The following is a 23,376-nucleotide window of genomic DNA, read 5'->3' on the forward strand; positions in this document are numbered from 1 at the left end:
AATAGGGGGTGGAGGATGGACGACAGATGGAGGCGGGGGAGACCAGTGCTCGAGGATATCTCTATGGTAACCCTGCATGATTGCAAAATTTGAAAACAATAACTATCCACGGGTTGATATGTATAGTATGTAAAGCAAAAAAATTGTGCCACGCATAATACTTTTTAGCAGAAATGCACTACTTTTTTATGTTTCCACTAAAAAAATATTACACATTTCACATTAAAAAATATTACACATTTCACGTGAGACAGTCTCATACAAGACTATTGCTCAAGAATATCACTATGGTAGCCTGCATAGTTGCAAAATTTGGAAATAATAACAAACTATCCACGGGTTGGATATAATCAATGTAAAGCGGGCTGGTATGTAAAGCGAAAATACAAAAACTTGTGTGAGACTATCTCAGGTGAGAAGCGTAATGCTTTTTAGTGAAAATGCAATACTTTTCTATAGGATCCTTTTCTATATGAAAATGCATTGTGGCGTTGATGGCAAAGAAGAAGAACACTACGAGTTTAAACCAGTTGAATTTCGAAAGGTTACCTGAACCACAAAGTTGCATCGTTCACAATCCAGGAACATGTGTACAGTCCAATTCGTCTTTGACCTGATCTTGTCCCTTACGGTCGAGAAACTAATCTGGTCTCTAGGAGTGAAACGGTCTACTTCGTTGAACCAAAGGCAGGTGAAGAGATTAGAAATTGGAATGTGCTCCCGAACAATCACACATCCCTCGGGAACATCTGCATACCAAATTACGTAACAAAGATTTTATCAAACACAAAGTAGTTGTTATCAACGCCAAAGTTCTCGTCCTAGAGGGAACAAAATAGGAAGACAAGGAATGTGTGATTGTTCCTATTTGTGTAAGGAATTTCAAAATATATGGTAGGCAGATAATTGAATTATATACACACAAATAAAGAATAAATTCAATACATAGGCCACTAGTTGTCATTTTAAAGTAAGATAATAATAGTCAAAATGGTATTTTAACTATATTATAATTTCAAATTCGGTTAATGAAGTTTGATTGAAGTTATTTTTAATTCATTTTTTATAATATTAAGTTTATTATTGTTATATAAAATTTATATATTTACAAATTATATTAAAAGTATTTTTAAATATAAAAAATTAAATTTAAAAATAATTAAAAAAAATACGGAAGAAAATAAGCTAAGAAGAAAGAGTTTGTTTAATTAATGAATAGTAAACGTTATTATAAGTAAAATGAGACATGCGAAGTATCAATTTAAAAGAAATAGTTCTTCAATTATACAAAATTTACTTAATTAGTTGAGGGATCATTTTTGATGAATTTGATAGTTGATGATCAAATTAAGAGTTATAGTATAGATGAATGACTATTTTAAATTTTAATGCCTTTAATAAAATTATAAAGTTGACTTGCAAGCTTTTATACGATATGAAAAATTTATTATTTATATATCTCGATTGAAAAAATAGAGTAATTTAATTTACTATAAGTTATATAAGGGCATGGCTCAATCATTATATTGTGTACCATTATTTACATGAACTACTAGTATATAACTATATAAGTTTATTTTGAGTATACTACCTAAATTAAATATTTATCAATAATCTATAATGGTTCACAATATAATTTGTTGGTATGATTTGGGTATTAATATGATAAAAAATTTACTTTGTATTTTCTATTTTTGGAGGAAGAAAAACATGCAAATGTCCATGCTCATCAACTATTATTTCTGCTTTTCATTTTTTATTTTTAAATAACCCTACTGGTAGTCATACTCAATTGATAAAAAAGAACCCATTAATCCACAATTGATATCATTATATGTATACTATTTTTTTTTTTTGAAATACAATGTGTAATATTTGAAGTAAAGGTTTTTGACACATTAATATTTATATTCGCATGGGATGGGGGTATTGTTATGTTAGGATATTTTTAATAGTGAGGATTAAATGGGAGAAAGGGGAAGAACATGGTTAGAAGGGAGAGAAGATTATCTTCACGAGAGAAAGTTCTTTTTGGAGAAAAAGGATAGAAAGCCGTAAGCTCATATAGGAAACCATTGTGGATGCGCTAATAAGAAGTGAGAAGTCTAATTGAAACATCTGTTTAGGAAACATGTGTATACTTTGCATAGTAAAGATTCGAAGGCAAATTTTGACAAAGAAAACCTAAACAAGTTTTTTCTTTAGGAAAAATCGTTTCAACTGCCATACTTGCAGAGCTAAAACAACGATGCAAACTCTCATAGACATCAAGCTGAACCTTGCCACCCTAGCATTTGTTGTTATGCTGACTTTCTGCATCTTATAACCTCTGGAATTGCATAATTTTAGGAGCAAAATAAAAAAAGTTAGGATAAGAATAATCAACAACATTAATAATGTCAATTTTTTCTTTCTTTTTTTTTTTTTTGGTGTGGAGTGAGAAAGCTGAAAAAAAGACCTAGTTATGATTAATAATATAGTGTTGTAAATTGAACAAGTACTTACTTACCTGAGCATAAGACCAATTGTACTTCTACGAATTGCTTTCACTGTTTCTTCAAGCTTTTTCAACTCAAGCTCAAGACGTTACAATTAATAGAAAATTGGATAGGGTAAAATTTAGTGTCTTTTAAATATTTTATGTCAAATTTGGTCAATTTATAAAAGTCGGAGAACTTAAAAAGAATGAAATAACAATTGAAATGTAAAGTATTAGTAGTACTGCTATAGCTAAGAGATAAAAAAAGAGTTTTATTAGGTGTGCTCCATATTTCTACTCTCTAATTTTTACTCAATGATGTATTAATTGATGATTAGTTATCTTCATTTTATGGGTTTCAATGAAAATGTTAATATCAAAATTTTGTGAGAGGGAGTAAAAGTTGAAAGTAAAATTTGAGAGTAGGAGTATTATTTTTTATTAAAAATTACATATGGCTTGCTCCGCCCCCACCCCATCCCCTTTGCTTTCCAAATGATATAGTAATAATGAAAAGTTTATGGTGGCTATTAATATGGGTGTAGCTTCTATTAGAAATAAGTCAAAAATTTTAAAAAGACTTTAGATTTGTACCAGGTACAAAAGAAGTTAGTGCGGATTGACACCATTAAATTTTGAAGTAATAAAAAGTGCATCAATGAAAGTGTCACCTCTATTTTCTCAACTCTTGCAACTGATTCCCAATCCTTTGTAGAAATCCTAATTTTCCAGTCAATGCTAGCAGTTAAACCCCCACTCGAATTATGTCCATCAACCCTAAAACATGCAACATAGATTCCTTCCTCAGTAGTTGTGAAGCTAAATTCTCCCATTGTCACATTCTCCTTGTGATATAGGCTGTTTCCAAGCGGTGATGTAACCTGCACATTATAAGAAAAAAGAGATGGTGAAAAGTATTTACCAATTCAGTTCAAAACTTCATATATGAAATGTTCATCTGCCCTGGCATGAAACTCATTGAAAGGAAAAATTCAACCAAGTTAGTGGGGATGTTTCTAAATTTGACTCACAATAGACGTGATCATTTTAAGCTGACTTATCTTCTTGTGATGTTTTACTGATTAGAGTCACGAGATTAGACTTACCCAGTAAACACCTTCAGTAGTAGTTGTGAGTTTCTCTCTTTAAAAAAAAAACTCATTCAAACCATCATCAATCCAAATTGAATGAAGTTTGGTCCGGGACGATCTCGAATTTGAGCACTTATGAATGTAATAGTAGATGTTAAGTTTGATTTACGGATTGGAAACTCAATTTAGCTAACAGATACATACCAATTTTACCAAAAAAAAAAAGAAGAGTTAATCACCATTTTACTCCCTTAATTGTTTTTCCCAACTGTCAATGTAGTCTCTAGTTTTCAATTTCAACTGCTATCTTTGAATTGTTTAAAATTTCGTCAATTAAATATTTCAATGACCAAAATGATGAGTTTCACATTTTTTAAGATTTCGTCAATTTGATTCCTAAAAGGATTTAATTGGCGAAATTTTAAACAATTCGCATATCAAATTTGTTAAAATTGAAAACTACATATTAAGATACCAAAATGTTGATTTCCCAAAACAAAAATAATGGAATGACTAAAGTTTCATGGCTTGTGAGCGAAGATCTGTGAAAAATCTCAACCTCAAAACAGCTACATCACAGAATCTCTGCTTCTGCTGAGTCTCAATAACTTCTAATTCAATGATTCAATCAACCTATAGATAACGCAAAACCGCAAAAACTATTCCTTTTCTATACAGAATTCGATCGAATATATGGATTGAGTTAGGCAAAATTTCTCCCTCCCTCGTGCTTATACCAAATCCAATCAAAATCAATGTATTTTTGTACTAGTAAAAATATGAATGGAGCACACGGTGAGGACGAGATTTAAGGGGAAAAAGGTTTAACCTCGACGGCGATGGTGGGGGCGGGGTCGGCGCGTGAAGGCGAGAAAGAATAGTAATTTCCCAAAACGATTACGTCGGTGTAGATTTTCTCCGACAGGCACTTGGAGCCGGTCTCCGGCAAATGAAACCAAATGCCTTCACCATTCTGTGAGAGTATGAAGAGGATCGTCAGTGACAGCAGCCATTTGCGACCTCTCTCTGATGAAGTGACCTGAGTCAAAACTCCAAGGGTAGCTTTGTATTTTCCTATTTCCAGTCTGTCATAACTGCAGTCTGTTACAACTGCCTGCTCTTGTATATAAAGGCAGTTCACATTTTATTTCAAGAAAGTTCTGTAAGAATAATTCTCCAATATTAAAACACAGTTTCAGTTCTCTCTTCTAGAATGCTTCTAGCTAAGCTCCATTGAGACAATTCGTCATGGTATAAGAGCGCCGGACCTACGCCGCAGCGGTCGTTATGGATGAATCCGGCGAAGGAAATTCAGCAAGACAAGCAGCAACTCTAGTCTCTGCGATTCGGAATCCAGAAAATCAGAATCCATCGCAACAAACTGATGAGTTCGATGATCCAATGTACCTTCATATCACCGAGAATCCAAACTTGATTCTCGTTTCTCCTTCTCTCTCCGAGAACAACTATGCATCTTGGAGTAGATCGATAAAAATAGCCTTGGAAGTCAAAAACAAATTTGGATTTGTGAGTGGAGCCATTCCAGAACCAGATGTTGATGATCCTAAATATGCTGTGTGGAAGAGATGCAATAATATAGTCTGCTCGTGGATCCTAAAGTCTCTCAACTCCACGATTGCAGAAAGTGTTCTCTACTTTGAGAAAGCAGCAGACATATGGAAGGCACTCAAGAAGAGATACTCACAAGCAGATCCTCACAAGATTGCAGAAGTTCAGAATGAGATTTTCAGAAATATGCAAGGTAACATGTCAATCAATGAATACTTCACAAAGTGTAATGCATTGTGGGAAAAGTTAAAGGCTATGAGACCTCTTCCTATATGTGAATGTGTGCCTAGATGCTCGTGTACTCTTCTTGACAAAATACATAAAGAAAGAGAAGATGATCAAGTCATCAGGTTTTTGGAAGGATTAAATGATGAATTTGAAAGCATAAAATCTGGAGTCCTTGTCATGGATCCGGTTCCATGTTGCGCCCGCGGAAGTGGTATAGATCAGATTGCAACAATAATTTGAGAAAGAAAAATAAATGAGGCACAGATTTTACGTGGAAAACCCCTAAACAAATTAGGGTAAAAACCACGGGCAAGGGTAGAAGAATTTCACTATGAGAAAATAGGAGTTACAACCACTCTCTAACTAACAAGGAGAAAACAAGGATAATTCTCTCTTGCTAGGAAGGAGAAATACACTCAACAAACTCTCTAATATCTCTAGTATATGAGGGAAGAATAGAATGATTTGGGATGGCTAAAATGGCAAAATGACCTCCCTATTTATAGTTGTAGATTTGGGGTCATTTTGTAATTAGCCTAAAATGTAGGGACCAAACAATAAATAGTTTTGTTCAAACTTTGTAGGTGCCTAACATTCCTAACTCCATTTAAATATTGTAGCTTGCCAAACTTTGTGTGCTACCTAATGTGGCTGCTGCCTACATTCTCTGCCGACAATCTCCCACTTGAAGATTAGATTGTAACAATCATATCTTCACACCATTCTTTCTACCTTGCACTTTCCATGTCGCTTACGTCTCTATCAGGCCACAGGAAGATCGACACCAAGTAAACTTATCAACATTGATTACCTTTGTCAGGAAATTTGCTACGTTGTCCGTGGTATGGATTTTCTGCAAATCTACTGTCCCTTCTTCCACCTTCTCTCGGATGAAATGGTACTGCACTCGTATGTGTTTCGTCCTTGAATGAAATGCAGGATTCCTTGCTAGATGCAAGGCACTCTGACTGTCACAAAACAAAGAGACAAACTCTTGTTTGTGCCCGAGCTCCTCCAATAGCATTTTCAACCAAATTGCTTCTTTACTGGCTTGTGTAGCTGCTACGTATTCTGCTTCTGTTGTTGACGTAGCCACAACTGCTTGCAGTTTTGAAACCCAGCTTACAGCTCCACCAGCAACTTTGAACACATATCCTGTCGTAGATTTACTTTTATCCAAATCCCCTGCATAGTCAGAATCCACATACCCGTTGATAAGAAAGTCTGATCCTCCATAACATAATGCAACATCTGAGGTCCCCTTGATGTATCTTAGGATCCTCTTCACACAGTTCCAATGCTCTCTGCCTGGATTCGCCATGTACCGACTAACTACTCCCACTGCTTGCGCAATGTCTGGTCTTGTACATATCATAGCGAACATTAGACTCCCCACCGCTGATGCATACGGTACTCAAGACATCTCCATCCTCCCTTCTTCATTGCTAGGACTCATACTTGAGGATACTTTGAGATTAATAGGAAGAGGGGTAGAAATTGCTTACAATCTTGCATGCTGAAACGTGACAAGATTTTCTTTAAATAATTCTTTGAGAAAGCCAAATCTTCCTATTACCTCTGTCTCGGTGAATTTGCATCCCTAGAATCTTGTTTGCTGGTCCCAAGTCCTTCATTTCGAATTCCCTAGCCAGTTGTGCCTTCAATTCATCAATGTGATCTTTGTTGGGGCCTGCGACCAACATGTCATCTACATACAACAGCAATATAACAAAGTTATCTTTTCCAAACCTCTTGAAATATGCACAAGGGTCTGCATTCAGTCTGTTGTATCCAAGGCACATGATGAAGGAATCAAATCTCTTATACCAACACCTTGGCGCCTGCTTTAAACTGTACAGAGATTTGTTCAAACCTGCAAACCAAGTTCTGATTCTCTTTGTCTTCAAATCCTTCAGGCTGGAGCATATATATCTCTTCTTCAAGATCTCCATGAAGAAAAGCCGTTTTCACATCTAGCTGCTCTAGATGTTGTTAGGAACATCATGTAATAGGTTTTGATGATACCAACTGTTAAGTAAGAATCCCCAAGTCGATACATAGGCAAACAATGTAAGTTCGATAAGTAAACTAAGAGCGAAAATACAACCGGGTAATTTGAGCTCAACTCGGGAAATATTTAAGCTTAAGGTAAACTTGTTTGAACAACTTAGAAGTTTTCGTGTTGTAAGCAAACAGATAGATCAGAAGCAGGCACGAGACAACTCTGGAGGAATAAGGGTCTACGAGACATCAACTAAGTCTCGAGACACAAGCCAAGTTCGAGAGGTAAGGACCTCTCGATATACCTATCGAGTTCGAGACGTAAAGAATATTCGAGAGATAGACCTCTCGATACATGGGATTGAAACATCAAGTGGTCGAGACATCTTTATGGTCTCGATAAACCGGCACTTCTCCAAGAGGCTGAATGTTAGTCAACATGTGCAGATAAAATACTCTAAGTTTGGAGAAGAAGAATATCATGGAGATAAAATATTGAAGAGGTGCTGAGCGGAGGTTTCAAAATGGACGGAAGTGGATGACACGTCAGACCTCCACCACAAACGGTCAAGAAGTGCACCAATCCTGAAGTGGTCAGATTCCCCAAACAAGGAATGATGGGAACATAAAAAGAGTAACTTTATCCAAAAGAAGCAAGTGAAGCATGAACTCAAGAAAGTGGAATATGGAATATTCACTACAAAACAAAAGGCTCAAGTTACAAGACCACTACTCCATGAAAAATGCTGAAATTGTGCAAAGACCCATGTTCGGCGTGGGAGACCAATTTCAAACGGAATAGTTTTCCCTCCAACGGAATATTCTTCTACTCTCATATATAAGGACGTAAAGACACAGAAGAAAAAGGTTGTGAAAGAGGTCAAGAGGTTAACAAGAGGTGTCTGATAAAAACGTTCCAGTGCAAAGTGCTTAACTTGGAATATCATCCTGATATTCAATACAGCGAGAGAGAACACATCTTAGTGTTCGAAGAGAGTTACAAAGCTAAACTGTCATACATCCAGAAGGTGACCAAAGCTGCTCTACATCAAAGTTGATTCAACGATAGCTTGTGGTCAGATTGGAGATTGTTACATTCAACTGTGACTATCAACAACGTCTTGCTTTGATTAAGCAAGGGAGGTGGAGTATCCTGGCTGCTGTCCGAGCGAAAGAAACCTGAGGCTTGACGCGGGCTTGGTGATCAAAGGTCAAGTGCTCGAGAGGTGGAGTAACTGGAAGCGGGGAGAAAAACCTGAGGAGAGGCGGAGTAACCTGGCTGCTGTCCGAGCGAAAGAAACCTGAGGCTTGACGCGGGCTTGGTGATCAAAGGTCAAGTGCTCGAGAGGTGGAGTAACTGGAAGCGGGGCGAAAAACCTGAGGCTTGAGGCGGGCTTGGTGATCAAAGCTCAAGCGCTCGTTATTGTACTAGAAAGGGAAGTTTTTAGTGCAATCCTTCCAGGGAGTTTCTGGAAGAAGAGTGGAAGTAGGCGGGTTGGCCGAACCACTTAAAAATCTCTCTTGCATTTACTTTCTGTTCTTATCTCTCGCTAACTTCTCGATTGCACTGCATATAATCACACCTCTCGAACTAACCCAAACTCGTGCTAACCAAAAAGGGGATAATATTTCCGCTGCGCATAAAACTTTGTCTTCACCTCGTGAGGTATCGAACCTAAACATCCTAAGTTCAATACACACGAGAGGTCGAAAAGATTTGCAAAATCTTATACAAGTCTTTTCCCCCCCCCCTCTAGACTTGTACCCCATCCCCTTGGGACCAACAATTGGTATCAGAGCAAGTTCTCTGATCGATATAAACCTTTGTTTATATTGCCTAGAGATCCTTCTTTGAAAAATCTTCTTAAATATTTTCAAAGCACGAGATAATTTTTCAATATGGACAGCATGTTGTCGAGACATCTTCTCTTTGATCTTAGCAGGTTTGACGACTGGAAAACACGCATGCTTGCGTACTTATCAGCCCTCCATGATGAGATGGCCGAGGTTATAACTTCTGGACCAGTCAAGATCCTAATGGTTAATACTGCTGCAGTTCAAACCCAAGAAACACCAAAGTACATCCCAAAACCTAGGGAAGAATGGACCAGTGATGATAGGAAGAGAAACAACCTGGACAATATTGCCAAGGATATTCTCTTCAGAGCTATAGACGAAACCATCTTCCCAAAAGTGAGGAAGTGCAAAACGGCAAAAGAGGTATGGGATACTTTGATGTTAATTGGTGAAGGTGACGAACAGGAAAAGGAAAACAAGCTCACCGTGGCCATGAAGAAGTTCGAAGACTTCAAGATGAAGCCAGGAGAGAGCATCGACAGCATGGAGTCTCGGTTCATGAAGCTCACAACCGAGATCAGTGACCTTGAAAAGGAGATCCCACAAAAGGAGCTGAACCTGAAGGTCTTACGTGGCCTCACTAAGGAGTGGGAAGTAAAGGTGATCACGATGAGAGATCACCGAGATCTGAAGGAAACCACAACAGACAAACTCTTCCGGGATCTCAAAGCCTTCGAGTTCGAGATGTTCCCAAGAGATGAGGACATTGTGGATCGACGAAACGTAGCACTTGTTGCTGAGCAACCATCCACATCTTCAAGGTCAGACTCTAATCCTATGAATGTTATGTCTGACGAACAGTTTGCTCTCTTTGTGAGAAAGTTCAGGAAATACATGAAGATGAACCAGGAGAGCAACAAAAGTTCACCTTCCTCCTCAAGAAGGAAAAATGAGAGATATCCATCCAGAAGGACGGAGGAGGAAAATCAGGGTCTATGCTACAACTGTAGAAGACCGGGACATTTCAAGGCCGAATGCCCTTACCCACTAGTAAGCAAGCATCAGGGCCAAGAAGGCAAGGATTCCAAGAGAATAGAGGAATCCAGGGAGAAGCCAACACAAGGTGGCTTCAAAGGATCATCAAAGACGTATCAGCGCAGGAAGGCGCTTGTTGCTGAAGAATTCGAGAGGACAATCGAGGAGTCCGAGACGTCGAGCTCCAGCGAAAGCAGCAGCAGCTCAGAGGATGAGAGGGGGCTCATCTGCTTATACACCGAGGAAGAGGAGAATCAATGCCTAATGGCCATTGACAACGAGGTAACCTCTACTCCTACATCTCGCTGCTCTACTTCTACCTCTCGTTGTTCTTCATTTAAAAGCGATGAGGACCCCTTCGAGATGTTGGAATCGCTCAGAAGGAACCTTAACATCGCCAATAGCACTCATGCTAGAGTGATGGATGAAAACAGCAAGCTAACTGCTGAAAGAGATATGCTTAAGAACGTCTCGAAAGAGAATTTGGAGCTGACTCTCAAAGTAAGTGAGTTAGAAGCCAAAGTAATCCTACTATCTGAAGAGTGCAAAGCTCGAGAGACGAGAGAGCTTAATCTTCGAAAGGTCATAGCATCATACACTAATTCCTCCAAAGCTATGGAGAAAATGGTGGTTGATCACAGACCTACAAGTGATAGAACCGGTCTAGGGTTCCATCAAGACCATCTCTCGAGAGATAAACAGACCAATGGTTTGGGAACTTCAAGAAATGGAGGATCTCAACCCAAACCAAATAAAGGTCATAAAGGACCAACAGAAAAGACCAGAGTAGCTATTCATAAACCGTCCCTATACACCAGCAATGGAAAGTATAGGAAAGCTACGAAGAATGGCCGGGTAAACAATATCGAGAGATCACCTTGCTATCTCTCGCAAGGCCATTCCAAGTACAAAAAGAGCTACACTCCATATAATGCACCTCAAGGCAAATATGGAAGGTCTGAGATCCACATAGTTAGGAACTCACGGATGGAGAAAGGAAGACTCTATCCATCTAGTGAGAATTGGTCATCAAATCACAAGTTCTGGAAGAAACCTCACTTTCAGCAATTTCACATGACCAAACAGCGTATGAAAGGCATGGTGCATAAGCCGGTCGAAAAGTCTCTACCTAAGTTGATTTATGCACCAAAGAGGCCTAAAACCTTTGCTAGCATTCCTTATAATTATCAAACGTACAATGGCTACATTGCGCCTAGGCCTGGAATAATGGGCACAAGGTATAAATGGATGCCTAAACTCACTAACCCACCAGGACCCAAAGTTTGGGTACCTAAACTTGCTTGATTTCCTTGCAGGACACCAGGGACGTGTGGTTCATTGACAGTGGATGTTCGAGACATATGACTGGAAATCTAACACTGCTTGAGAACATCCAACCTATCGAAGGTCCCTTGGTGACATTTGGCGACAACGAGAAGAAGGGGCGCACAAGAGCTGTTGGTGAAATCCAAAAGAATGAGCTGGTTATTAAAGGAGTGTCCTACGTTGAGGGGCTCAAGTTCAATCTCCTTAGTACAAGCCAGTTCTGTGACAAGGGCCACAAAGTTGTCTTCACCAAAAGCAAATGTCAGATTATGAACGAGGAATCTCTCGAAGTCGTCTTGGAAGCAGCAAGGAAAGGAAACATGTACATAGTGGATTGGAGGTCTGCAAAACCATCCCTATGTATGCTAGCAAGGAGCAAGGAAGATTTATGCTGGGATTGGCATAGTAAGCTTAGTCATCTGAACTTCAAGACTATCAACAAGCTTACTAAGAGGAACTTAGTGGAAGGACTGCCCAAAGTGACGTTTCGAAAGGATAAAATCTGTGAGGCATGTCAACGTTGCAAACAGATCAAATCCTCTTTCAAGAGCAAAGCCGATACATCATCCACTAGACCATTAAGTCTTCTTCACATGGACTTATTTGGCCCAGTGGATCCACCCAGCATAAAGGGAAAGAAGTACACTCTTGTGGTAGTGGATGACTACACAAGATTCACTTGGACCGTGTTCTTAACCAAGAAAAGCGAGACAAAAATTGCCCTACCAAATCTCTTGAAACAAGTTCAAGTTGAAAAGGAAGTCTCGATACTAAAGATCCGGTCAGATCAAGGTGGAGAGTTCGTTAATCAAGTAATCGAGAGCTACTGCAACGAGAACGGAATTCATCATCAACTATCAGCTGCTCGAACACCTCAACAAAACGGGGTTGCTGAAAGAAGGAACAGAACTCTCAAAGAAGCCGCAAGGACCATGCTCTCGCAAGCCAACATATCACAAGGATTTTGGGCAGAAGCAATCAACACAGCGTGCTACACCCAAAATCGGTCCTTGATAGTAAAAGGAGTTGGAAAGACTCCATATGAGTTGTGGAATGGAAGAAAACCGAATGTAAGCCACTTCCACTCATTCGGGTGCAAATGCTATATTCACAACAATGGGAAGACTCAACGAAGAACTTTTGAAGAAAAGGCAGATGATGGAGTATTTCTGGGATACTCATCGACAAGCAAAGCACTCAGAGTCTTCAACAAGCGGAGTTTGGTGGTTGAAGAGTCCATACATGTTACCTTTGATGAAAGGGCATCAACAGATCAACCATCAAAGACAACGGAAGCTGCTGAGGAAGATCAGCCAGAGTCTATCGAGAGATCAAACTTACCTCTCGAAGACAAGCAGTCGATAGTTCGAGACGTAGCAGAACTCCAGTCAGAATCAGATGATGAAGAGTCTACCAAGAAGAAAGCGCCTGACTCAGTTGATCAAAACCAGATCATAGATGTTCAACCCATATCTCAACCTTCAATGGAAGTATCAACTGAGGAGCCGCAACCCGACCTAAGATGGCTGAGAAGTCACCCTGCTGATCAAGTGATCGGAGATGTACGTGACAGAGTTCGAACCAGATCAGCTTACAGAGAAAGCATGTTTGCTTGTTTTCTATCTCAAATAGAGCCTAAGGTGATCGATGAGGCTCTAAGCGACGCAGATTGGGTGCAAGCAATGCAAGAGGAACTTCATCAGTTCGAGAGGAACGACGTTTGGGAACTAGTTCCGAGACCTCATCATCAGAATGTCATTGGTACAAAGTGGGTTTTCAGAAACAAGATGAATGAGGATGGAGTTATTGTTAGGAACAAGGCCAGACTTGTTGCCAAAGGCTACTGTCAGGAGGAAGGAATAGATTTTGATGAAACCTTCGCTCCAGTGGCACGTCTCGAAGCCATACGCATCTTTCTCGCATATGCCGCCTTCAAAGACTTTAAGGTATATCAAATGGATGTCAAGAGCGCTTTTCTGAACGGACTTCTCGAAGAAGAGGTGTACGTTGAACAACCTCCGGGTTTCTTGAAGGACGTAGGAGCTGACAAAGTATACAAGTTGAAGAAGGCACTCTACGGCTTAAAACAAGCTCCAAGAGCTTGGTACGATACCTTATCCTCTTTTCTACTTCAGTGTGGGTTCACCAAAGGCCTAGTGGACAAAACATTGTTTAGGATTAAGGATGGGGATCACATCTTATTGGTGCAAATCTATGTGGACGATATCATTTTTGGTAGCACCAATCCAGACTTGTGCGAGAAGTTCTCCAGTTTGATGAAAGGAAAGTTCGAGATGAGCATGATGGGAGAGCTCAACTACTTCCTTGGACTACAAGTGAGACAGCTTAAGGAAGGTATCTTCATCAACCAGGAGAAATACACCAAGGATCTGCTCAGGAAATACAACATAGAAGGGAAATCCTCAGTCAAAGTACCTATGGGAACCTCTCTACGTATCGATGGAAGGTCGAGAGGTCGATCAAACCACTTATCGAGGTATCATCGGATCTCTTCTTTATTTAACTGCAAGTAGACCAGACATATCCTTTGCAGTAGGTGAGTAGGTGTATGTGCTAGATTTCAGGCAAGTCCTAAGGAAAGTCACCTAAGTGCATCCAAAAAGATTCTTAGATATCTAAAGGGTACGCAGAGTGTTGGGCTCTGGTATTCGAAAGGTGGATCTTTCGAACTTATGGGTTATTCAGATGCGGACTTTGCCGGTTGTAAGATAGATCGAAAGAGCACATCAGGGACATGTCAGTTTCTAGGTGGAAGACTTGTCTCATGGTTTAGCAAGAAACAACATTCGAAAGCTACAAGCACTGCTGAGGCAGAATATGTAGCAGCTGGAAGTTGTTGTGCTCAGATCTTATGGATGAAGCAACAGCTAATGGATTATGGTGTTGAGTGTAAGGAGGTTAAAATTATGTGTGACAATACAAGTGCTATTGCCATCACCCACAACCCAGTGTTACACTCCAGAACAAAGCATATTGATATTAAGTATCACTTCATCCGAGACCACGTTGAGAAAAAGGACATCACTTTGGAATATGTTGCAACGGAGGAGCAACTAGCAGATATTTTCACAAAAGCGTTATGTGAAAATAGATTCTCTCAACTAAGGTTAGAATTGGGAATGATAGAGTTGGGTTGAATGGTCACCCGATCAGTTTGTCTACAAACATTATGTCTCGAAGAAGGGTAGTTCGAGAGGTCACTTCGAAAGGTAACAAACTGATATCTCTGAAAGGAGGAATAAGGAGGGTTAGGGATCAATCACTCAGGGGGAAGATCCTTAACCAGATAAAGACGGAAGAATAAGGAGGTTTAGGGATCAGTCACTCAGGGGGAAGATCCTTAAACTCATGAGGAAGATCATTCACCTTCGAAAGGTGAATTTGATAAGCTCAACGGATATATGAGGTGGAACGGCTATCTTTGGACATAAATGCTAGCCACGTGGTCATCGGTTACTGACGGTTTTTCGCACTTAAGGGCATTATCTTGATTAGTGGGAGCATGCTTATTTTAAAATATCAATACTCCACTGTCTCAAAGCTTAAACCGTTCTATACTTTACCGAAATACCCTTACCAAAATACCTTATAAGCTGACCGTTATCAGGGGTATTTCTGACTTCTCACATCTTTTAAATCAACCGGGATCCTTCCACGGGTCAAACTCTCAACCCTACCCATATATCCAACCCGAATCCGCCTAATATAAAAGCAAAATCCTTCTTCTTTACCCGGATTCAAACTCAAAACCATATACCCAAAATCCCCAAATCCTTAGACGCTGTACACATTCCCTCCAAAACACACAAACTTTCTTCAATGGCGTCTGAATCATCATCTTCTTCATCTTCATCTTCATCCTCCAGTGCATACCAGAGAGAGCTAGACCACATACGCTCTCAGATTAAACAAGTCAAGGCGGGAAGCATCCTTGACAAAGATGGCTTCATCACCCACTCGCCAAATCCAACAATGGCGGAGAGAGTCTTGAAGAAATTTGAGAAGGCAGGACTAATGCGGTACATGACGCATGACTACCGAACCATTCATGACCTCGACTACACAGAATGGTTCGCTCATGCCAAGGTCACGAAGGGCAAGATTGAAAGCCGCTTCAACGAAATAGACATAACAATCTCTGTGGGTGATTTACGAGCAGCATTCGACTTTGCTACGTCGGAGGAGGCAGTCAAGCACCTATCGGACTACAACATGGATAAGCAGGAGTTTTGGGACAAAATCCGATTGGAGACTGCACCACCCAGAGCATCCTCTGCCCTCCGCAGATTTCATTTGAAGGAGAGGTTTGCCCTAGCCGCCGAGCTCATCATAAAATTCATCCTCGGCAAGGTGTCCGGAACAGACGAAGTCAATCTGGACACTCTGAAAATCCTCCACGCCATCTGGAACAACAACAAGTTGGACTGGGCTCACATCATCTTCGACTGCCTCAAACACCAAGTGCAGAGCTCAGTTTCCAACTCCGACCTGACAATCTACAAAAAGGTTGGTTTTGGCTTTGTTGTTCAATTTCTATTGAGACTGAAGGGCTTCGAACTGAGGGAAGGGCGAGAGGTTCATCGGAATACCTATATGGGTAGAACGAAACCTCAAGCTAAGGCAAAAGGTGCTAAGGATGCATCTTCACCCTCAAAGCCTAAGGGAAGGGGCAAAAGGAAAGCCCCAGCTAAGGAGAAGCGCTCTGATGACGAGCTTTTGGACACCCTAGTCAAGAGGGTTGAATTGAAAAGGAAGGCCAAGAGGACCAAGACTGCTGCTGTCACCCAGGTTCGAGAGGTGACACCGTCCGTTATACAAGTACCATTTGAGGACAGGGCACAAGCCCAGGGGGAACCTCAGGCTACACTGGCCACTGAGGTTGAGAGAGTGCCCCCTACCAAGTCCCTGTCAGGAACTTTAAGTGTTGATATACTTGCTGTTGATGGTGCTGAGGATGTTGATGAATCTGTTGGTTTGCCTCAAGAGGAGGCTCGAGAAGTTGAAGGTACTGGGATCAGTGATCCAGTACAGGGTATTGTTGAGGAACCACGACAGGTGGTTCGAGAGGTAGATATTCCAGCAGCTGAAGATCTAGACTGTGTGGTGGCTGCTGATGGTCAGGGCACTGTGGTCAGGAACCCAGTGCAAGCTTTTCTGAATGATGGGTTGACACATGATCTCTCGGTTGTTCGAGAGATAACTGAACAAGCTGTGGAGTGTGCATCAGCAACAGAAATCCTACCTGCTGACTCTGATGAGCTGAATGCTGAAATCACATCTCGATTGAATCAAAGTGTTGAGAATGTATCGAGTTTGGACGACTTCTCCAGAGTACTTCGCTGGATCAACTGGAGAACAGGTCCCTTTGATCAATTGATCTCAAGAGCAGCAGAGATGGAGGCTGAGGAACGATTTGCACTAAACTGGTTAGATCTCACTGAAATCCCAGCCGACGAGCTTCAAAACCGTGCCCATGAGATGCAAGTAATCAGGAGTAATCTTGGTCGATCTGACAAAGGAAAGGGCATAGCTGTTGATGCACAAGAAGATGAAGCCGAGCCTGAAGAAGATCCTGAACTAGATGCTCAATTTCGAGAGGATATCAGGCTTGCCACAGCAATATCCTTGGGACAAAGTGTAGAACACACGAGAGGTCCAGGAGAGACCTCTGGGGTTGCTCGAGATGATGCTGACACTCCTACTCCAACTGCAGCAATCCCCTTGTCCCAAGTGAGTGAATCTGCTCTAGAAGACCAGGTAGCTTCGAGAGGTGAATCCGAGACCTCTGAAGCACATGAGGTGGCACCTAACTCTGTCTTACTACTGCCACCACCTGAGTCCACACCCTCGAATGCAACAGATGAAGCTCAGACAGTTCGAGAGGGTGAAATTTTGTTGCTCCAACTCCCAGGCTTTCCCATCGATATGGTTAATAGGGAAAGGTGGAGTGCACCAGTTGCTCCTGAGATAATAGATATTCCAGATTCACCAGAGCATACTGAAGTGCAAACAAGTGAGCAACAAGAGCAGAATGAGGAGAACCCTGCTGGTTCGAGAGTTGAGGTTCAAGAAGGTGGAAACCGGGAAGCACCTGCCGATGAATCAACTCCTCCAGTAGATGATCACGTTCCCAGCACTGGTTCGAGAGGTAGTGTTGAGGGGGAACCTCAATCAGATGGAAACCGGGAAGCATCTGATGCAGAGACTCCCACCTTGGCCAATCCTACCTTACCAGCAGCTGAAGCTGAGGCTCCAGGTTCGAGAGGTGAAGAGCAAGAAGTGATCCATCCCTCAGGTGGAAACCGGGAAGCACCTGATATGGAGCTACCTTCGAGCTCTGATCCCAGTGTCCCTGCTGAACCTCAGGAAGTCAGTCGAGAGGTGGACTCGCAATTGCAAGTCATGGGTGGAAATCTGGAAGCACCCAAGTCCCCTCCAACGAAAGGTACATCTCGATCCTCATCTCCTACTTCTGACTATGATCAACAGGCCGAAGAAGTCTTCATTGGCGAAGTGCGTCAATTCATGGCTGATCAATCTCAGAAGATGGCTCAGCTCGAAAGAATACTCGCTGTGGTCCGCAATGCTGCAATGCCTGCTGATGGCACAAGTGAATCCCAAGGCCGTCATGCCGAACTTCTCGAACAGGCGATATGGGCTGAGGATGCAGCACGGAAAGCCACTGATGAAGCCGCTGTAGCTCGAGCAGAGGCTGCAAGTGCGAGGGCTGAATTAGCCGAGATGCGAGCAGAGCTGCGAGCCTTCCAATATTCCAGTGAACTTCGACAGGATGTGATGAAGGCCATACTCGATGACCTGTCGAACCAAGTCCCTGCCCAACTTCAAGCTATTTTCGAAGGTATGTCCACCCTCCTCTCCCGTACTGATGATGCCAACAAGGGGGAAAATAAAGAGAAAAAGAAGGGGGATACAACGGGCAAGAAAAGGGCAGCAAGTGAACCAGCTGGACCACCTCCAAAAATACCAAGAATCATGAGCAAAGCAGTGGAGGATGCCAAACAGGCAGAAAACCTAAGGGTCCAGCGTACACTGGAAATGGAGAGAAGGAGAGAAGAGGACAGAGAAAGAAGAAGAAAAAGACAAGAACGACAGTCAGAAGAAGAAAGGAAGATAGATCTTCTCATGACAAACTTTAAGTTTGGGAACAGAGAAGACACTGAACAAATTCTGACTCTGGAGATATTCAAGCTTCTGAAAATCACTGGAATATCAACACACAGCAACATGTCTCCAGAAGAATGTATTGCTTGGTGGAAAGATGGAGTAATTGATGGTGAGTTCGTGGGGGAAGCCTACAGGAACTACAGGCATCTAGATGTCACAGATGAATACTTAAGCCTGGTAAATCCGAAAGACCCCATCAAGACACGAGAAGCCATTAACAAGAAAAGGAAAGGCAACAAGAAGTAAGCTCTCGTGGTCCAAACTCCATCTTATTTCAATGTATTGATACTTATGTTGTTCTTGGTCTTACTTCTTTGAATCTTTTCCACTAAACTCTGTTATGTAAACATTCCCTTAATCTTAATACATATATCTTCTGCTGGGGGTGTTGCGTGAGTTTACTTATTCATGTTTAGTAGAATTGTTGTCAAACTTACCATATGCGCTGAAAATAAAATCAATGCTTTTTCTTTTTCAAATCAGCCATATAAGTAAGTATAAGTGTTGGCATCATCAAAAAGGGGGAAATTGTTAGGAACATCATGTAATAGGTTTTGATGATACCAACTGTTAAGTAAGAATCCCCAAGTCTCGATACATAGGCAAAACAATGTAAGTTCGATAAGTAAACTAAGAGCGAAAATACAACCGGGTAATTTGAGCTCAACTCGGGAAATATTTAAGCTTAAGGTAAACTTGTTTGAACAACTTAGAAGTTTTCGTGTTGTAAGCAAACAGATAGATCAGAAGCAGGCACGAGACAACTCTGGAGGAATAAGGGTCTACGAGACATCAACTAAGTCTCGAGACACAAGCCAAGTTCGAGAGGTAAGGACCTCTCGATATACCTATCGAGTTCGAGACGTAAAGAATATTCGAGAGATAGACCTCTCGATACATGGGATTGAAACATCAAGTGGTCGAGACATCTTTTATGGTCTCGATAAACCGGCACTTCTCCAAGAGGCTGAATGTTAGTCAACATGTGCAGATAAAATACTCTAAGTTTGGAGAAGAAGAATATCATGGAGATAAAATATTGAAGAGGTGCTGAGCGGGAGGTTTCAAAATGGACGGAAGTGGATGACACGTCAGACCTCCACCACAAACGGTCAAGAAGTGCACCAATCCTGAAGTGGTCAGATTCCCCAAACAAGGAATGATGGGAACATAAAAAGAGTAACTTTATCCAAAAGAAGCAAGTGAAGCATGAACTCAAGAAAGTGGAATATGGAATATTCACTACAAAACAAAAGGCTCAAGTTACAAGACCACTACTCCATGAAAAATGCTGAAATTGTGCAAAGACCCATGTTCGGCGTGGGAGACCAATTTCAAACGGAATAGTTTTCCCTCCAACGGAACTATTCTTCTACTCTCATATATAAGGACGTAAAGACACAGAAAAAAAAGGGGTTGTGAAAGAGGTCAAGAGGTTAACAAGAGGTGTCTGATAAAAACGTTCCAGTGCAAAGTGCTTAACTTGGAATATCATCCTGATATTCAATACAGCGAGAGAACACATCTTAGTGTTCGAAGAGAGTTACAAAGCTAAACTGTCATACATCCAGAAGGTGACCAAAGCTGCTCTACATCAAAGTTGATTCAACGATAGCTTGTGGTCAGATTGGAGATTGTTACATTCAACTGTGACTATCAACAACGTCTTGCTTTGGATTAAGCAAGGGAGGTGGAGTATCCTGGCTGCTGTCCGAGCGAAAGAAACCTGAGGCTTGACGCGGGCTTGGTGATCAAAGGTCAAGCGCTCGAGAGGTGGAGTAACTGGAAGCGGGGAGAAAAACCTGAGGGGAGGCGGAGTATCCTGGCTGCTGTCCGAGCGAAAGAAACCTGAGGCTTGACGCGGGCTTGGTGATCAAAGGTCAAGTGCTCGAGAGGTGGAGTAACTGGAAGCGGGGAGAAAAACCTGAGGAGAGGCGGAGTAACCTGGCTGCTGTCCGAGCGAAAGAAACCTGAGGCTTGACGCGGGCTTGGTGATCAAAGGTCAAGTGCTCGAGAGGTGGAGTAACTGGAAGCGGGGAGAAAAACCTGAGGAGAGGCGGAGTAACCTGGCTGCTGTCCGAGCGAAAGAAACCTGAGGCTTGACGCGGGCTTGGTGATCAAAGGTCAAGTGCTCGAGAGGTGGAGTAACAAGAAGCGGGGCGAAAAACCTGAGGCTTGAGGCGGGCTTCGTGATCAAAGCTCAAGCGCTCGATATTGTACTAAAAAGGGAAGTTTTTAGTGCAATCCTTCCAGGGAGTTTCTGGAAGAAGAGTGGAAGTAGGCGGGTTGGCCGAACCACTTAAAAATCTCTCTTGCATTTACTTTCTGTTTTTATCTCTCGCTAACTTCTCGATTGCACTGCATATAATCACACCTCTCGAACTAACTCAAACTCGTGCTAACTAAAAGGGGATAACATTTCCGCTGCGCATAAAACTTTGTCTTCACCTCGTGAGGTATCGAACCTAAACATCCTAAGTTCAATACACACGAGAGGTCGAAAAGATTTGCAAAATCTTATACAAGTCTATTCCCCCCCCCCTCTAGACTTGTACCCCATCCCCTTGGGACCAACAATTGGTATCAGAGCAAGTTCTCTGATCGATATAAACCTTTGTTTATATTGCCTAGAGATCCTTCTTTGAAAAATCTTCTTAAATATTTTCAAAGCACGAGATAATTTTTCAATATGGACAGCATGTTGTCGAGACATCTTCTCTTTGATCTTAGCAGGTTTGACGACTGGAAAACACGCATGCTTGCGTACTTATCAGCCCTCCATGATGAGATGGCCGAGGTTATAACTTCTGGACCAGTCAAGATCCTAATGGTTAATACTGCTGCAGTTCAAACCCAAGAAACACCAAAGTACATCCCAAAACCTAGGGAAGAATGGACCAGTGATGATAGGAAGAGAAACAACCTGGACAATATTGCCAAGGATATTCTCTTCAGAGCTATAGACGAAACCATCTTCCCAAAAGTGAGGAAGTGCAAAACGGCAAAAGAGGTATGGGATACTTTGATGTTAATTGGTGAAGGTGACGAACAGGAAAAGGAAAACAAGCTCACCGTGGCCATGAAGAAGTTCGAAGACTTCAAGATGAAGCCAGGAGAGAGCATCGACAGCATGGAGTCTCGGTTCATGAAGCTCACAACCGAGATCAGTGACCTTGAAAAGGAGATCCCACAAAAGGAGCTGAACCTGAAGGTCTTACGTGGCCTCACTAAGGAGTGGGAAGTAAAGGTGATCACGATGAGAGATCACCGAGATCTGAAGGAAACCACAACAGACAAACTCTTCCGGGATCTCAAAGCCTTCGAGTTCGAGATGTTCCCAAGAGATGAGGACATTGTGGATCGACGAAACGTAGCACTTGTTGCTGAGCAACCATCCACATCTTCAAGGTCAGACTCTAATCCTATGAATGTTATGTCTGACGAACAGTTTGCTCTCTTTGTGAGAAAGTTCAGGAAATACATGAAGATGAACCAGGAGAGCAACAAAAGTTCACCTTCCTCCTCAAGAAGGAAAAATGAGAGATATCCATCCAGAAGGACGGAGGAGGAAAATCAGGGTCTATGCTACAACTGTAGAAGACCGGGACATTTCAAGGCCGAATGCCCTTACCCACTAGTAAGCAAGCATCAGGGCCAAGAAGGCAAGGATTCCAAGAGAATAGAGGAATCCAGGGAGAAGCCAACACAAGGTGGCTTCAAAGGATCATCAAAGACGTATCAGCGCAGGAAGGCGCTTGTTGCTGAAGAATTCGAGAGGACAATCGAGGAGTCCGAGACGTCGAGCTCCAGCGAAAGCAGCAGCAGCTCAGAGGATGAGAGGGGGCTCATCTGCTTATACACCGAGGAAGAGGAGAATCAATGCCTAATGGCCATTGACAACGAGGTAACCTCTACTCCTACATCTCGCTGCTCTACTTCTACCTCTCGTTGTTCTTCATTTAAAAGCGATGAGGACCCCTTCGAGATGTTGGAATCGCTCAGAAGGAACCTTAACATCGCCAATAGCACTCATGCTAGAGTGATGGATGAAAACAGCAAGCTAACTGCTGAAAGAGATATGCTTAAGAACGTCTCGAAAGAGAATTTGGAGCTGACTCTCAAAGTAAGTGAGTTAGAAGCCAAAGTAATCCTACTATCTGAAGAGTGCAAAGCTCGAGAGACGAGAGAGCTTAATCTTCGAAAGGTCATAGCATCATACACTAATTCCTCCAAAGCTATGGAGAAAATGGTGGTTGATCACAGACCTACAAGTGATAGAACCGGTCTAGGGTTCCATCAAGACCATCTCTCGAGAGATAAACAGACCAATGGTTTGGGAACTTCAAGAAATGGAGGATCTCAACCCAAACCAAATAAAGGTCATAAAGGACCAACAGAAAAGACCAGAGTAGCTATTCATAAACCGTCCCTATACACCAGCAATGGAAAGTATAGGAAAGCTACGAAGAATGGCCGGGTAAACAATATCGAGAGATCACCTTGCTATCTCTCGCAAGGCCATTCCAAGTACAAAAAGAGCTACACTCCATATAATGCACCTCAAGGCAAATATGGAAGGTCTGAGATCCACATAGTTAGGAACTCACGGATGGAGAAAGGAAGACTCTATCCATCTAGTGAGAA

The 23,376-nt window shown here is 41.7% G+C and overlaps 1 protein-coding gene across 1 annotated transcript; it reads right to left on the bottom strand.

Moving 5' to 3' along the window:
- Positions 1-2,184: 2,184 nt before the first annotated feature.
- LOC116013705 (transmembrane emp24 domain-containing protein p24delta5-like) lies at positions 2,185-8,066 on the bottom strand (the record flags this gene model as incomplete). Its single annotated transcript, XM_031253604.1, has 5 exons — positions 2,185-2,329; positions 2,510-2,585; positions 3,150-3,360; positions 4,400-4,533; positions 8,039-8,066. Coding segments are annotated over 5 exons (594 nt in total), but the record flags the coding sequence as incomplete, so codon positions are not given.
- Positions 8,067-23,376: the final 15,310 nt, after the last annotated feature.

Source organism: Ipomoea triloba, chromosome 1 (genome assembly GCF_003576645.1).
Source record: "Ipomoea triloba cultivar NCNSP0323 chromosome 1, ASM357664v1".
Classification (NCBI taxonomy): Eukaryota; Viridiplantae; Streptophyta; class Magnoliopsida; order Solanales; family Convolvulaceae; genus Ipomoea; species Ipomoea triloba.